The sequence below is a fragment of the Rhinatrema bivittatum genome, chromosome 3, assembly GCF_901001135.1.
Source record: "Rhinatrema bivittatum chromosome 3, aRhiBiv1.1, whole genome shotgun sequence".
In the NCBI taxonomy this organism is placed as follows: Eukaryota; Metazoa; Chordata; class Amphibia; order Gymnophiona; family Rhinatrematidae; genus Rhinatrema; species Rhinatrema bivittatum.
In genome coordinates, this window is record NC_042617.1 from 499,770,608 (window position 1) to 499,787,038 (window position 16,431).

Genomic DNA, 16,431 nt, shown 5'->3' on the forward strand with positions numbered 1-16,431 from the left:
CAATCACAACAGCGGTAACAATGCTTTTTTTCATGCAATTTGTTATCAAAGACAGACGAAGAAAACTATTTTAAATGTGATGCTTTATTGTGAAATTGCCATTGGCACTGCAGAACATTTATAGCACGAAATATGTGCTATTTCAGTAGTGACCCTTAAAAACAGTTTGTGCACCGGAAATTCCCATGGAGTTCAGCTGTCCAAGCTGAATACAAAACAAATTCTCTCATAATTTTCAGGCCCTACTTTTCAAAATGAATTTTCAAGGTAACAAAATGTGATTTCTCTATTGGTAACCATTATTTACTGACACTGAAGTCGGTTGTACATACTGTTAGCAAAGGTATACAATAAAGGTAATTTGTTTCTGTTTGTGGGTAATTTGCTGAGAAATCAGTATTTTTTGCCTTTCTGCAAAATTTCTACTACTGCTTTCAATGGCAAAACTTTCCCAAAACAGACAAAATCTGACAGTGTATTTTGTGAAAAAGCAAAAGTGAAAAGAGATTTTGCAAAGCTCTCGTTGTAAGCCAGCCTAGAAGAATCCTTCCTCCAGTTGACAGGAATGTACTCAGACCCTGGAGAAATCGTTCTGGAGTGAGACAACCAAAAACAAAAAAGGTGGGATTCAAACAACTAAACTATAACAATAACTAAACTATAACAATAGTTTAGTTGTTTGAATCCCACCTTTTTTGTTTTTGGTTATCTCGCTCTAGATTGGGATTTTTGGACTCTATTTTTGGTTGTGAAATCCTTCCGGACCCATTATATTTGCTACCTTGATTATTAGCCATAGACGCAATAATTGTGGTGCAAACATTATTTTATTGACATCTGATACAAGCTCATCTCAAGCCGGGGCCTCTTTCAATAGTGATTCCATAGTCCCAGAGTCCCTGTTTCCAGTTTCTGATGCCCACTGCTAAATGATCCCCCTCACTCATATGGTGTCTCCCTAGTTACAGCCACCATGTTACATCTTTCCCCCTTTTTTGTAATTTAACACGTGTAACACTTTTCAACACCGCCAAATAAATATAACTTACCTTTTCTGGCTGGCCCAGAGGCTACTTAAACATGGTCCTGTTGGAATCATGTCTTGACCATGGACTCAGTCACACAAACTGTCTTTAAATATGATGGTTTTCTGAGCAGACATTCTGATTTTGACCGTAGACTTTCTTCATGGTTAACAGACCCAAGCATTAGCTCCTGTTCCTGTGAGTCTCCAGGGACTCACTCTTCCTCCCCCACATTTGGTACAGAAGAGGCTATTTAGTGGTCCTGGGAAGTTTCAGATACTCCAGCTCAGTTTCCGAGATGCCTGCAGCTTTTCTGAATCACCTGACTATCTTGTTTCTCCCATTCATATAACTAGGGAGCTAATTTTATGTTAACACTTCCTTGGACCTATTCTTTCTGATGTCATTCCAGGGTCTGTACCCAAATGGTATCATCAACAGACAACGCAGAGAACTTTTTGACAGACTAGTTATAATCTTTCAGTTGCTTTCGTGGCTCACAGATTAGTTCGAGAACATGGAGGCCCCACTCAGCTGGCTGTGGCAGGTCTGTCTTGGCTGGCAATAAGATTTTTGTCCCTCGCTGGATTAGGGCTTGGATTGGTCTGCTTCGGCATCCTTGAGATGGAGTGTTCCTATGTTCCACAAAGTTCAGGTAATAGTTTAAGCTTGACATGATAGCCTTATACAGGAGTCACCTCAATGTCTTCACCGAAGATTCTGCTTTTCTGTTTGCGGATATGCTGGTGATGAAGTCTTATACTCAAATTCCAAATGCCTAGCAAATTATTTGAATTCTGCTGCTACAAATCAGTGAATAAGGTGTCTGAGATTCCATATCTTGCAAATGATGCCTTCAGTTTATGCAACAATGTTTTAAATCTTGTGTCTGGCAATTTATCTGCCTCTCTGAAATTTGAGTAGCAGCCCATTGTGTCTAGTAGACACTGCTTCTCCTGGAAAATCGTCAGATCAGCACCTAACTTCTCCCCAGAACAACTAGGGATAGGGTTCAGCAATAAGGGCTCCTTCTGCTAACAAGTATCACATGCTATACAGATTCCACACTGTCCAATGTAATTTCTCAGGTGTGCATTCATCCCTGGCCAGTAGGCACTTTCTAGCTCAAAGATAGCTATCAGTCCCTATTTGGGATGCATGTACATGTTCTGTTATTTCTTTGAATATGGATTCTGGAATTACTGCTCTGTCCCTTGTATGTTTAGCTCTGCCCTTCGGTGGTAATATTTTCCAGCGGCTGCACCTCCACTCATCTCAGCTACACTGCCAATATCCATTTCCTGACAGCCAGAAGGCTTGTATCTTTCCTTATGGCGGCTTTGATTTCCATCAACTTTGTAGCTCACATACAGGCCGATACAGTACAGTGCGCTCCAGTGGAGCGCACTGTTAACCCGCGATTGGACACGCATTTTGGACGTGTCCAAAGCCCCCCCCCCCCCCCGAACCTAATAGCGCCCGCAACATGCAAATGCATGTTGATGGCCCTATTAGGTATTCCCGCGCGATTCAGAAAGCAAAATGTGCAGCCAAGCCGACACCGGGAAAGTGCACAGAAACGCAGTAAAAACTGCTTTTCTGTGCACCCTCTGACTTAATATCATGGCAATATTAAGTCGGAGGTCCCGAAAGTTCAAAAAAGTAAAAAAAAAAAAATTTGAAATAGGCTCGTGGGTTGAAAACCAGATGCCCAATTTTGCTGGCGTCCGGTTTCCGAACCCGTGGCTGTCAGCGGGCTCGAGAACCGACGCCAGCAAAATTGAGCGTCGGCTGTCAAACCCGCTGGCAGCCGCCGCTCCTGTCCAAAAAGAGGCCCTAGGGACGCACTAGTGTCCCTAGCGCCTCATTTTACCGCAGAGCCTAATTTAAATACATTTATTTACTGAATTGCGCGCACAGGAGAGTGTCCTGTGCGCGTGCCGGGAGAGCGGGCACTTGCCTGCTCTCCCGCGATTTTACTGTATCAGCTCGATGGGCAGGTAGTGCATCATATTCATTGATTCAATATCTCCTTTTACAGTCATGGTTTGGCCTGTCTCAGTGTATTCATCAGGATGAGAAATCATCCTGAACCATATCTAATATCCACCTAGGATCGCTGGAGGCTCATTAGCATCCTTTGCAGTTGTTTTGTTGTACTTATCAGTGGTTTGTGCATGGTACTCTCCAAGGGTTTGCGATTTGATTGGACTGCCTATAGGTAAATTGATGGAATCACTTCACCCCAAAAAGCACAGCCAAAAGTTCTTTTTTGATTTGTGCATATACCTGCTTTGTGTCTGACAAGGCTCTCCTTGCATATGCTATTGGTTGCTATCCCCACAACAAAGCAATTCCTAAGCCTTTCTCTGATGTTTATAGATGTTTCCTTAGCTGTTTATACTGTGAATCATGAGCTGTTACACTGTTGTTTAGTTGAGTTGGGGATTGGTGGCGTATTCTCGTTTTTGATCCTATTTATCAGGGAGAATGTTTCAAATGGAGACTGTGTAGAATAGTTTTGAGTTTGCAAAAGTTGGAAGAAAGTATACTTTCAACCACACTTTTTAATATATGTTTGTCCTCTTTATGTAGAATATTGGTTCAGATGATAACATTTTACAAGATATATGCTGATGATATTCAGCATTTTTTCCCCATTAGAAACAGATTTAAAAACAATGGTTCAGAAGGCTACTAATTGTTTAATGAATTTAAAAACCCAGATGACTGTAAGTCTATTAGTATTAAACATTAAGAAGACTAAAGCAATGTTCATTTCTAAAACAATGGAATCCAGCTCCTGCCCTGGAATAATGTTTGATGGAACACAGATTCCTTTTGGAGAAAAAATGCTTAGACTAGGTATTTTAATGGCTCTGACCTTGACATTATGTAGTGCATCGGAATAAAGTCTTAAGGTCAGGTTTTTATAAACTATGGCTTTTATGACATCTTAGTTATATTTTATCAGTTACTCATTTTAGAATTATTATGCAGGCATTTATATTGACAACTGTGGATTATTGCAATGCCATACTAATTGTTTCGCCTAAATATTGGTTACAGGCTATTCAGCTGCTACAGAATGCAGCAGCCCATATGCTTTTGCAAAGTAAATTAAAAGATCCTGTGACCCCTTTGTTACAAAAATTGCACTGGCTACCAGTAGGGCAGAGAATCAGATTTAAAATTATTTTAATAGTCTTTAATATTAAGATTGTGAACCATTGTGTTGGGGTTGGGTTGGCTCAACCTACAGGGTAGTCACTGTAGGGCCTCACTGACAACTGGCAGAACAGACAATGCAGAGACTGAGTTGGAACCTTGCCTGCACCAAACACTTTCCCCTCTGGTTAACCCTTTGGGTTCCAGGGGCCACCAGGTCTTAGGTGGTAGTCTCTGTAAAGCTGGTAGAGAAGATCTGGGGCCAGGCAGAAGTTGAAGACAAGCAGCAGGCAAGGATGTCGAGAGTCCAGGCTAAGGTTGGTGGCAGGCAGCAGGTGGTGGTATTGAGAGTCCAGGCTAAGGTCAATTACCAGTAATCCATCCAAGGGCAGGGAAGAAGTAGCTAGGTAAGGCCAGATCAATGAAGGCAAGGCTGGGCAGGCTGAAGAGATGAAGACAAAGCTGGAAAGCTGAAAGCAAGGGTGGAAGGCTGAAAGCAAGGCTGGAGGGCTGAAGGTGAGGCTGGAAGGCTGAAGGCAAGGCTGGAGCAGGAATTGGAACGCTGAGCAGCAACACACTCTATCCTAGAATAGTCGACCCATTGCTGAGGTATCTTAGTGTTGCATTGCCGGGGTTTAAATACCCAGCTATGTAATGTCATCAGAGTTCCTGCCACGGGACCTTTATGTGCTGGCACATTCTGCATGTGTATGTCTAGGAGGCAGCCCCAACATAGAGGACAGTAGCATTCCCAGCTGCGTGGAGCAGCAGCATCCTTGGCCATGTAGAATGGCGGTGCCAGACTGGTCTGGCAGTTTCAGGTGAGTGAGCTGGCAAACATCACAGTATCCTGCTCCTAAGCCTCCTCCACAAGGTCTAAGGTTTGAGTTTGGAGGCAACGCTAAGATGCCTCAGCAACAAGTCGACTATCTTAGGATAGAGTGTTTACTGCTCGGTGTTCCATGTCCTGCTCCAGCCTTGCCTTTGTCTTCCAGCCTTACCTTCAGCTTTTCAGTATTGTCTTCATCTCTTAAGCCTGCTGAGCCTTGTCTTCATCTCTTTAGCCTGCCTACCCTTGCCTTCATCTCTTCAACCCATCCAACCTTGCTAGCTACCTCTTCTCTGCCCTTAGATGGATTACTGGTAATTGAACTTAGCCTGGACTCTCAATACCATCACTTGCCGTTCAACATAAGATCACCATCTATATGGATCATAAAAATGTACCTTCCACAGGCCCAGTGACTTAATCCCATGCAGGCTTGTAGGTCTCTTTTTTCTTTTCCTGATTTGATTTTGAACTCTGCTACAGACCAGCTGAGAAGAATCTGTGTGCAGATGCACTGTCCTGAACCTTCCTAACCAAAGATAAAATAGAGACTCACAATATATCATCAATCTTGTAAGGTTCATCCTTGCCTCGGTCGCTTCTGTTCCTGCAGGGAAGACATTTGTCCCTAAGAGGCTCCAGGAAAAAGTGTTCTTGCATAGCAGGACAACCTGGAGAGGCCCAAACAATCAGCCTCCTTTAATGGTGGACGTACTAAAGAAAGGTATGAAGAACTATGTGAGCTTCTGTCCAACCTATGCACAGAATAAAACTGATCGTGCCTGACCCTGGGGGTTGTTACAGTCGTTGCCATCCTACAGAGAACCCTGGAGCCACATATCCACAGACTTCATTGTGGACCTACCACGCTCATTGGCTCCACTATGTCATGGGTCATAGTGGATAGATTTTCAAAAATGGCTCACTTTGTACTTCTTGCTGGGCTACCCTCTTTGTCCAACTTGTTTTCCGATTGTTTGGCCTATCATCCCACATTCTGTCCAACAGAAGCATTCACTTTACAGCCTGCTATTGGAAGGCTCTCTGCCGCAAATTTGGCATCTCTCTGGAATTTATTGTGGCCTATCATCCCCAGGGCAAAGGGTAGACTGAAAGGATCAACCAGGTCCTCAAATCCTTCCTCAGATATATGTCAACAGAAGGCAAGATGATTGGAACCTCCTGCTGCCATAGGTGGAATTTTCTCTTAACAACTACATAAGCAGTGTCACTGGCTCCTCTCTATTTCAGATTGTATATGGGAAAACACACATAGGAACAGCTCTCACTATCTCTCTCCATGAACTGCCCAGCAACCTGCTTCACAGCTAATGAACTTCACAATCTCTGGACTCAGATCACCCAACTAATATTACAGGCAGCCTCCTGAGCCAATAAATATGCAGACACTAAATGCTGACCAGCACTACAGTTCAAGGAGAGTGTTCTGGAATAGCTGAACACCCAGCATTTACGTCTCTGGGTCCCCTCACTTTGCCTAGCTCCATGATTCATTTGGACTCTACCCCATTCAATAGCAAGTGAGCCAAGTTACTTATCAATTGAAGCTTCCCAATACACTAAGAATCCATTATGTATTCCATGTCTCCTTACAAAAACCATTGATCCTTTCCTGGCCCTCCAGAAAAGTCTCCCATACCCTCAGATGTGTCAGTGGAAAAAGGCACACAATTTGAAGTAGAAGAGATTTTGGATTATTGCAGGAGGTGAAACAAACTAGAGAATCTCATTGCCTGAAAACACTTTGGCTCAGAGGAAACCTCCTCCAAGCACCACGTCTAATAAAGGACTTCATCATCTGCACTTATTTTTACCCCGATAGCTCTTTCTAATTCCAGCATTAGTTTCCTCTGGAATATCTCAGGTGCTTGGTTTTCTACTAGCATTCTCAACCACCTGTAGTACCAAAAAGGTGTTGAAAAATGGTGGGCCTACTGAACAGTTCATCCAATTTTATATGCCAAAATCCAAAGTAAGACCCCCATTTCCTGGTGTCCATGCTAAAAGAGTTCCCTCACTCACATAGGGTGAATTTTAAAAAAGGTGCTTATGTTAAAAGGTCCACATATGTATCTGGAGTGAGCGTGAGCAACTAGTTTTTTAAAATGCCCAGTACTGCATGTATATGCACATGTATGAGCAACCCAGTGCATAGAAAAAAAGGGCAGAGTTAGAATGTATCAGGGGCATTCCAGGGCAGGGCCAACATTTAAGCATGTAAATGTGGACTTTAAATCCCACGCCTACAGCTCACTTCAGGCTGTTACCCACACTTATTTACTTCTGCTCTTGATAAGGTGTGAGTCTGAAGAAAACTTGTTTTAGAACTAAAACGACTGGGTGAATAGTCTGTGTATACTGGTGGGAGTGCAGGCTGAAGAACTAGAAGGATCTGAATGACCTAGACATAGACTGGGCAAACTGGTGGACTAATATGTCAAACAGGCTAATTCCTTCACGCGCACCCATTTTAAAATCTGCTCAGCTGCCCGTGTTTAAAGCCAACAAATTCCTAAGGAAGATATGCGAATAACGTTTGCTCGTGTAACCACTTAAAATTAGGAGCACATATACATGTACTAGTTGTATTTTAAAAAGTAAGTGCACACATGCACGGATGATTTAAATTTGTAGCGTATATGGGCACCCACGTGCTTGTTTTAAAGTTACAGTTATAGTGTATGGAATTTAGAGTAGAAAGACCCTTATGCTGTGGCTCTTGCAGTCTCCATCTTCATAGGTCAATTATACAGAGTAAAACAGTGGAACATACAATCATATATTTTGCAAAGCTTAGCAAGTCTGCTGTTTACTAAGTTACTGAAATCTTATGAAATTATGTTGAAATCTTAGAAATAGGGTTATTTTTAGATCTGCACCTAGACCCGTAGACAAAATACAGTGCTAGCAGTTTTTTTTATACTGAAAAACAGTACAAAGTTTTTCATTACAATCAGACACCCCAGCACAGTATGGCTGATGAAATCTAGAATGGAGGAAAAGGGCGGGGTATTGCCTCAGTATTAGGTCATAGGTATATGGGGCAATAAGGATTGGGTGCACACCTTTCATTAAGTCTGAGATTGGACAAACTGTATGATAAAAATAAGGATGTGATGAAAGGAAGCTTGTCATCAAAGAATAATGTATTGATTGGTTATATAATCTTTTAATGAGAAATTAGAAATATAGTTGCCCTGGTCTAATGTGTGCAGAGAGAAAGAGCAACTTGCCATTGCCATGTAGCTTGTTTTACTTTTCTCTTTGAATAAAATCCATTAAGATGAAGTGTTGTTTCTTTTAAGTAGAATTACTTTTATTGCCAAATAAGTTTAGGCACAACCAGTTGTTCAACGAAGATAAGAAATATATCCAGGGTTCTCTGACAGCTGCTATTAAGCTGCTGGAGTCTTTTTGACCGTAAGTACGATATGTGTCTTACTTTTTAGTTCCAGTCTCCATGATACACTACCTTTGCATGCTGTCCTTGATTTGTGTTTCAATATGTAAAACAATATTTGAGTACGTCTCCTTTTCCAGTGTTAATGTTTCTATTGATTTACTTCATTTTTCTACTGAGCTATTTTATTTTATTATTCTCACTTGAAACTGAAAAATCCTTAAACCTGTTTTACTCCGAATCATATATTATTTCTGTGGTAACTCAGTGATTTAGCCTCAGTCATCTGCTTGCACAGCCTGCCTAGGGTTGCCAACTGGATCCAGATTTTCAAGACAGGTTGGTCTGGTCCTAGTATTACCCCATTACATGCAGGAATTTGTAATTACAATTTGCCAACTGCAGCCCAAAAAATGCAAGACTACAAGTCCATACTTGCAGTAGAGTATAGGCATTTGGGCATAAGCTGAAGCCCAAAGCAGGGACTGCGGCCTAGGCTTGACCACGACATCAGGTCCTGGCCCTGAAAATAAAAAAAAAAAATAAACAACTTACCTGATCCATTGGGTTCTGTCAAAGGCTGGGTCCTGAGGCCCAGGCCCGATGCCGCAACCTGATCCTGAGGCCGGGTCCTGGCACCGGGGCCTCAGCCTGGACTCAGGCCTGATGCTGCGACCCAACCTGGAGGCTGGGTCCCAATGCCAGGGCCTCAGCCTAGCCCTCAGCTTGGACCCAGGCCCGATGCTGTAACCCATGCAAGAGGCCAGGTCCTGACACCAGAGCCTCGGCCTAAGCCAGGGCCCGGACCTAGGACCGAGGCCATGTCCCTACACTTGGGCCTCAGCCCAGATCCAGGCCTGACACCATGACCCGACCCGGAGGCCAGGTCCTAATGCCGGGGCCTTGGTGTGGGCTGAGGACCTGGCATCAGGACCCGCTTCCAGATCAGGTTGCGGCATCGGGCCTGGGTCCAGGTCCCAGCCTAGGCTAAGACCCAGTCAATAGGATCCAGCCTCCGGGTCAGGCTGAAGCCTCGACTTTGAGTAAGCCGAGGTGGCAATGAGCTACCGCATCCTTGGCCTATGCAAGGCTTTGGCCTGGGCCTAGGCCAAAGCTGGCAAATCCTCACCAGACCCATAAGTAGGGTCCAGGGGGATCCTACCTCAGCATTTTTGCGGCCTCATTTTCGGTTTTTGGCTATTTTGGTGGGGATATTTTTAAATTGTTTAATTCTCACAAATAAAAACAAATCAAGCAATCCACGAACCAAATTTTATGGAAAAAAAACTTTCCGGAAACAAACTGAATAACGAAAATAAAAAATTTTTCTCTGCACATCCCTACTGAATACATAATCAGTGCAATGAGGCAGCTACATAGAAGAATCCTATCCTGCTGTGGTAAGGATAACATATACTGGCATGCTAAGAACAGGTCTCTGTTACGTTGCACTGACCAATGTAATTGCCTTCTACACAGCACTGAAGTGTCCCATGTCCACGATCCACTTGAATAGGATATCTGTTAACAAAAAATTTCATGAGTTTTGAACATGTGAAGTGGATACTGCAACAAGACTGTATTCAGTGCAACAATGAAAAAATAGAAACATCACTATTCCTCATGAAACCTCAAAGAATAAATTCAAGAAATATAAATAAATAACAGTAAACCTGTTCTAAGAAAAAGAATACAGATTTCAAAACAGGTGATGACTAAAACATCCATTAATTAAAAACTCATAATTAACTAATAAAAATAAAAAAAATACCCTGCTCTCAGTATCTGAAAGCTTTTAATTCCAGTCACCACGAGATTGTTGTAGATTAGTTAGGGGTTGGGAAGAGGAGGAAACGCACAAACTTTCTCCTATCTTCATGTGCACATCTTTAAACACACACACACACACGTACTCTCGCTCATGCTCCCACACATAAACTTTCTCTCATACACATGCTTTCTCATGTTCCCACACATGAATGCTTGCTCACACAAGCACGCTCGCTCACATGCTCTCTCACCCTCACACACACATGCACGCTTCCTCACACACACACTCTCTCAAACTCACACATATGCACACCTATTCACTAACTCACTAGCATTCTCTCTCACCTTTCACCCCCATGGCCTCTGAATATAATTTTTTAAAGAAGCTCTTTTACTTACACTGGGCTTTGAGGAATGCAGGCAGGACTGCTTGCTGATAATCTTGAAGGTGTCTAATTATGTGGGAAGAGGAGGGCTGAAAGGCTGCTATGCTGGAGGAGGTTAGGATTGTTATTTTTTGCTGTGGCCAATTATAAGAGGGGACAACAGGTCTTCAGCCAGCGGTGAGGCCATAGCATGAGAGATCTGCTTGTTTCATCCCACTGGCACAGGAAGCGATTGAGGCAGAGATGGGAGAGGAAGCCACAAGACTGCTTCCTGCTGCCGCAGTGCTTTAGGGGGAGGGGTGCTTGAAGAGATCAGGCCTCAGGCCCTTCGTACTACAGTGCTGCTTGGGGGGGAAGAGCAAGAAGCCGGCTCATGCTGCCCTGGTGCTGCTTGGGGAAGAAAGAGAGGAGCCAGCCCATACCGCTGCAGTGCTGTTTGGGGAGGAGAGCAGGAAGCTGGTCCATGTCATTGCGGTGCTGCTTGGGGAGGAGCGCAGGGAGCTGCCACTGCATTTCTGCCTGGGGAGAAGATAGGGAAACCAGCCCATACCATTGAGATGCTGCTTGGGGAGGAGTGCGGGGAGCCGGCCCATACTGCCACGGTTGTCACTGCCATCGTAAAAATTAGAACGCAGGCCACTGAGAACCTTGAGGGAAACTCCAGCTCTGTGGGGCTGGTGTTGGTCACAGCGAATTCACTATCATGGTATTGCTGTAACCAACATACACCAACCCATGTGGCTGGCCGGACCAGCCCACCGAGGCATGCCTGAAGCCCCAATAGGCCAAGCCACCCCTGAGTGGGGCTCATCCCACCCCTTTCATCTACCTTCAAAATAATATTTGTGTAAATCCTCACCCCACTCCAACCTGGAACCCCCCAAAAAGCTCCCAAAAGCAGGACGGGAGGAGTAGAATCTCTTACCTCCTCCCATTCTCTTAATACATAAGTGCCAACATTTCTGATAGCTGCCTGCTCTTATGTATTAATGTACTTATTGCATACCTACACCAAATTATTTCTTTAAAAGGTTTTCGACCACTATCCCTGTTTCAAAGAGACCGCCCAAAGCAGCGTACAAGACATTCAAAATTATATCATTAAAACAATTAAAACAAATCCAAATTCTGCACAGCGATTGGTCCTTCACTGTCAGCTTCTCATCTCAGCCCCTGTCAGTCAAGTGCAATCGTGTGCCCTTCTTAGTAGGAACAGATGAATTGATATAGGTTGCTCACTATAAGTCAGATCAGCACAGCCTCATGTTTTGTTTTGAGATGACAGAGTCCCCTTTGAGGAGCAGGGCCACTCCAAGGGGTAGCAAGTAGGGCAACTGCCCAGGGTACTAAGCTGGGGGAACACCTCATTGCTCTTTTGAGTCTGTGTGTGAATTCAAAAGAGGAAGCAGAAGGGAGAAAGGTGTGCCAAAAGCAACCCTTGATTGGTGTCCTGTTATATCCAGCAACTTCCCTGTATGGGTGGGTAGTTGGGGGTGCCCCAATGGCAATCCTCCTTCCTCTCATGCCTACCAATATCTTTCTCTCTCTCAACACCCTCTCCCTCTGCCATACCTCTCTTTCTCAATCCTATCCTATCCTTGCCATTCTATCTCAATCCTGACACCAGACTGTCCCTCTTTGTTAATTTCCACAACCTGTCCCCACCTCTTTCTCTTTCTCTCTCAAACCTTTCACTCTGTAGCTACAAGTCTCTTTCAATTGTCCCACACTATCCCCACCAGTTCTGATCAGTATCTCCCTCGCTCTCTCTCCCTCTTCTATGCTATACCCAATGTCTGTCTCTCTCACTTGCAATCTCCTCATCCTGTCCCCATTTCTCTCAGCAGTCTCAGCACAACATCCCTCACTTCCCACAAAAACTACAATGGGGGCTCAGCCTCCCCTACATAACTCTGCCAAGCACTAGTATCCCCCCTCTACCTCTGTCACTCATTTTCATCTCCAATCCCTTCACCAACTCTTGCTCTCTCACTATCCTCTTTCTTTGCCACCTCTGGCTCTCTCTCACATACACCCTCATCACTAACTCTGCCTAACCCTCTCCCCAACATTATTTCTGGCTCGATCATCCTCAATCACCACTTCTGGCTTTCTTTCACACACACACACACACCTCCCACTCTGAATTCCTCGTAGCTCTCTATTGCCATTCCCCCAGTTCTTTTGAAGCTCTTATTGTCCCATCTTTGGCTTTCTTGTCCACTCCTCCCACACTGTTTTCACAACTCAAAACTTGTCATGCAACTTGTCATGCAACCCTCTATCCTGGCCCTTTCCCCCACCTTGGCTATCCTTCCCTAACACTTGCTGCAGAGCACATGGCAGCATGGACCTTGGGAAAGAATAATGTGCTAGACAGTCAAATCTGCATTGTTGACTTCAAGGAGACGGGGAAGAAGATGATGTTCACCTCTTCCTCACCTTTCCCCACAGCATTCACCTCCTCATTATGCTGTCCGACAGCATTCACATCTCTCCTCACCTCTTCCCAGCATTCATCCCCCTCCTAAACTCTCTCAGCATTCACTCTTTTTCAGTCACTCCCCTAAAAGCATTCACCCCCTTGTGGATCGCTCTTCCCCCAAGCATTGATATCTCCCATTTATCACAACATACACTTCTCACTGTGTCACCTTCCAAAGTATTCATCCCCTTTCAGCATTCACCCTTTTTGTCTCACTGAAATCATTCTGGCTTGACTGCTCTGCTTTTAGCTGAATCCCAAGTCCTGGGAACACAGTTTTTCTGCTAGGCCCGGAGCAGTGTTCACTCCAGCTTCTTCCCTCTGAACAGCACAACAGAAAAGATCCCTCTGCTCCAGGCAGCAGGTAGGGTGGAGGCTGGACAGGATGGGGAGGGCTGGCTCTTCTTTGCTGTTCCTTTTTCATGTCCTCCAGTGCTGCTGGTTGCAGATAGGATGGAGGGAGGCAGGGGGGCAGGGCAGAGCAAGGAAGAACAGTGCAAAGTCTCTGCTCCTTGCTCCAATTCCTCTCTCCCTCCCTTCTGTTTCTACAGCAATCAGCAGCTTCGTGAGGACAGGAGAGGAGGGGAGGGGCTGGAGTATGCAGTAGAATGGCTCTTCTCTGCTCTTTACTGCTGTGTATGCTCCCTGGTTCAATCCCCACCCTCCTGTCCTCTGCAGTGGTGCTCACTTGCCACGGAATAGAGCACAAGAGCCACATTTTACACATAAAGGGCCACGTGTGGCTGCCGAGCCACAGGTTCAACACCCCTGCTATAAGGGTTCAACACTACCAAGGGTAAAAAGACTCCAGGGGAAAACGAACACAGAGGAAACAGGCACACCTGGGAGAAGAGGCACAGGGTGAAAGAGGCTTGGTAGTAATGGCGGCATAGCCTAAAAGAAGCATAAGAGAAAAGGGTGAACTAAATCTGATGGAAAACTTGAATTCAGAGATATGTGGGTAAGGCACTGAGTAATTGCACTGGGGAGGAGAAAAATAATGGGTTTAGGTAGGTAAGGAGAGGCTAAAGAGAGAGAGGGTAAAAGATGCCTAAGAACATAAAAACATAAGACTTGCCATGCAAGGTCAGGCCAAGGGTCCATCAAGCCCAGTACCCTGTCTGCAACAGTGGCCAGTCCAGGTCACAAGTACCTGGCAGGATCCCAAGGGGTAGATAGATTCCAAGCTGCTTATCCCAAGAATAAGCAGTGGATATCTGCTTCTCCACCTTAATTATGGTTTATGGCCTTTTCCTCCAAGAACTTGCCCAAATCATTTTTAAACACAGCTGTACTAATAGTTTTCACCACATCATCTGGCATTGAATTCTAGAGCTTAATCATGCGTTAAGTAAAAATATATTTTTCTTATTAGTTTTAAATGTATCACCTAGTAATTTTATTGTGCTTTCCCAGTCATACTCTTTGAAAGAGTAAACAACTGATTAACATTTATTCATTCCATTTCACTCATTATCTTATAATTCTCTATCATATCCCCCCTCAGCCGTTTGTTCTCCAAGTTGAACAGTTCTAACCTCTTTAACCTTTCTTCATAGGGAAATCGCTCCATCCCCTTTATCATTTTGGTTGCCCTTCGCTGTACCTTTTCTAATTCTGCTATATCTTTTTTGAGATGTGGTGAACAGAACTGCACACAATACTCATGGGGGCGGATTTTAAAAGCCCTGCTCGCGTAAATCCGCCCGGATTTACGCAAGCAGGGCCTTGTGCGCCGGCAGGCCTATTTTCCATAGGCCTGCCGGCGCGCGCAGAGCCCCGGGACTCACGTAAGTCCCTGGGTTTTTTGTCGGGGGCGTGTCGGGAGCGGGGCTGATCGATGCGGTGTTTTGGGGGCGGGACGCGGTGTTTCGGGGGCAGGCCCGGGGGCGTGGTTTCGGCCCGGGGCGGTCCGGGGGCGTGGCTGCGCCCTCCAGAACCGCCCCCGGGTCGCGTCTCGGCGCGCCAGCGGCCCGCTGGCGCGTGTGGATTTACGTCTCCCTCCGGGAGGCGTAAATCCCTGGACAAAGGTAGGGGGGGGGTTTAGATAGGGCCGGGGGGGTTAGGTAGAGGAAGGGAGGGGAAGGTGAGGGGAGGGCAAAAGAGAGTTCCCTCTGAGGCCGCTCCGATTTCGGAGCGGCCTCGGAGGGAACGGAGGCAGGTTGCGCGGCTCGGCGTGCGCCGGCTGCCCAAAATCGGCAGCCTTGCGTGCGCCAATCCTGGATTTTAGCAGATACGCGCGGCTACGTGCATATCTATTAAAATCCAGCGTACTTTTGTTTGCGACTGGTGCGCCAACAAAAGTACGCGAACGCGCATTTTTTAAAAATCTACCCCATGATGAGATCGCACCAAGGAACAATACAGAGGCTTTATGATAGTCTCTGTTTTATTCTCCATTCCTTTCCTAATAATCCCTAGCATTCTATTTGCTTTCTTGGCGGCTGCTGCTGCCTACTGAGCAGAAGATTTCAACATATTATCAATGATGCCTCCTAGATTCTTTTCCTGAATGGTAACTCTTTCATTGTTTAACTATAATTTGGGTTACTCCTCACTTGTTCCCATTTCCTGGTCATTTATAAATACATTAAAAAGCAGTGATCCCAGAACAGATCCCTGGGGCACTCCACTATTCACCTTTCTTTTTGAGAAAATTTACTATTTAGCCCTACTCTCTGTTTTCTATCTTTTAACCAGTTGGCAATCCACAATAGGCACTGCCCTCTAATCCCATGAAGTCTCTCATAAGGGTCTTTGTCAAATATTTTCTTGAAATCCAGATAACATTATAAACTGGCTCACCTTTATCCATATGTTTATTTATGCTCTCAAACTAATGTAGCAAATTGATGAGGCAAGACTTCCCTTGGCTAAATCTATGTTTGCTTTATCTCATTAAACTATCTATATGTTCATCAATTTTGTTCTTTATGATAATTTCTACCATTTTGCCTGGCATGGACATCAGACTCAGATCATCCCTTGATCATTTTTTAGAAATTGGCATTACATTGGCAACCCCCCAGTCTTCAGGTACCATATACAATGTTAATGATAGTTTACTAATTTCCAATAGCAGGTCCACAATTTCATTTCTCAGTTCTTTCAGCACTCTAAGATGCTTACCATCTGTCCAGTGATTTGCTACTCTTTAGTTTGTCAATTTGCTCTAGTACATCTTCGAGATTCACTGAGATTTGTTTCATTGCCTCTGAATCATCACTTTTTAATATCATTTCTGGCATGGGTATTTCTGTTACATCTTCCTCAGTGAATACCAAAGCAAAGAATTAATTTAGTCTCTCTGCTATTGTTTTGTCATCCCGAAGTGCCCCTTTTACCCC

General features: G+C 44.6%; 1 protein-coding gene across 3 annotated transcripts in view; it reads right to left on the reverse strand.

The window, feature by feature from the left end:
- PKHD1 (PKHD1 ciliary IPT domain containing fibrocystin/polyductin) overlaps window positions 1-16,431 on the reverse strand; it is a 1,284,809-nt gene that overhangs the window by 1,194,120 nt on the left and 74,258 nt on the right. For all 3 annotated transcript variants that reach the window (XM_029596114.1, XM_029596113.1, XM_029596115.1), the window contains one exon: window positions 9,900-9,964. In XM_029596114.1, the coding sequence (XP_029451974.1) occupies window positions 9,900-9,964 (65 nt within the window). The remainder of the gene's footprint in view (window positions 1-9,899; window positions 9,965-16,431) is intronic.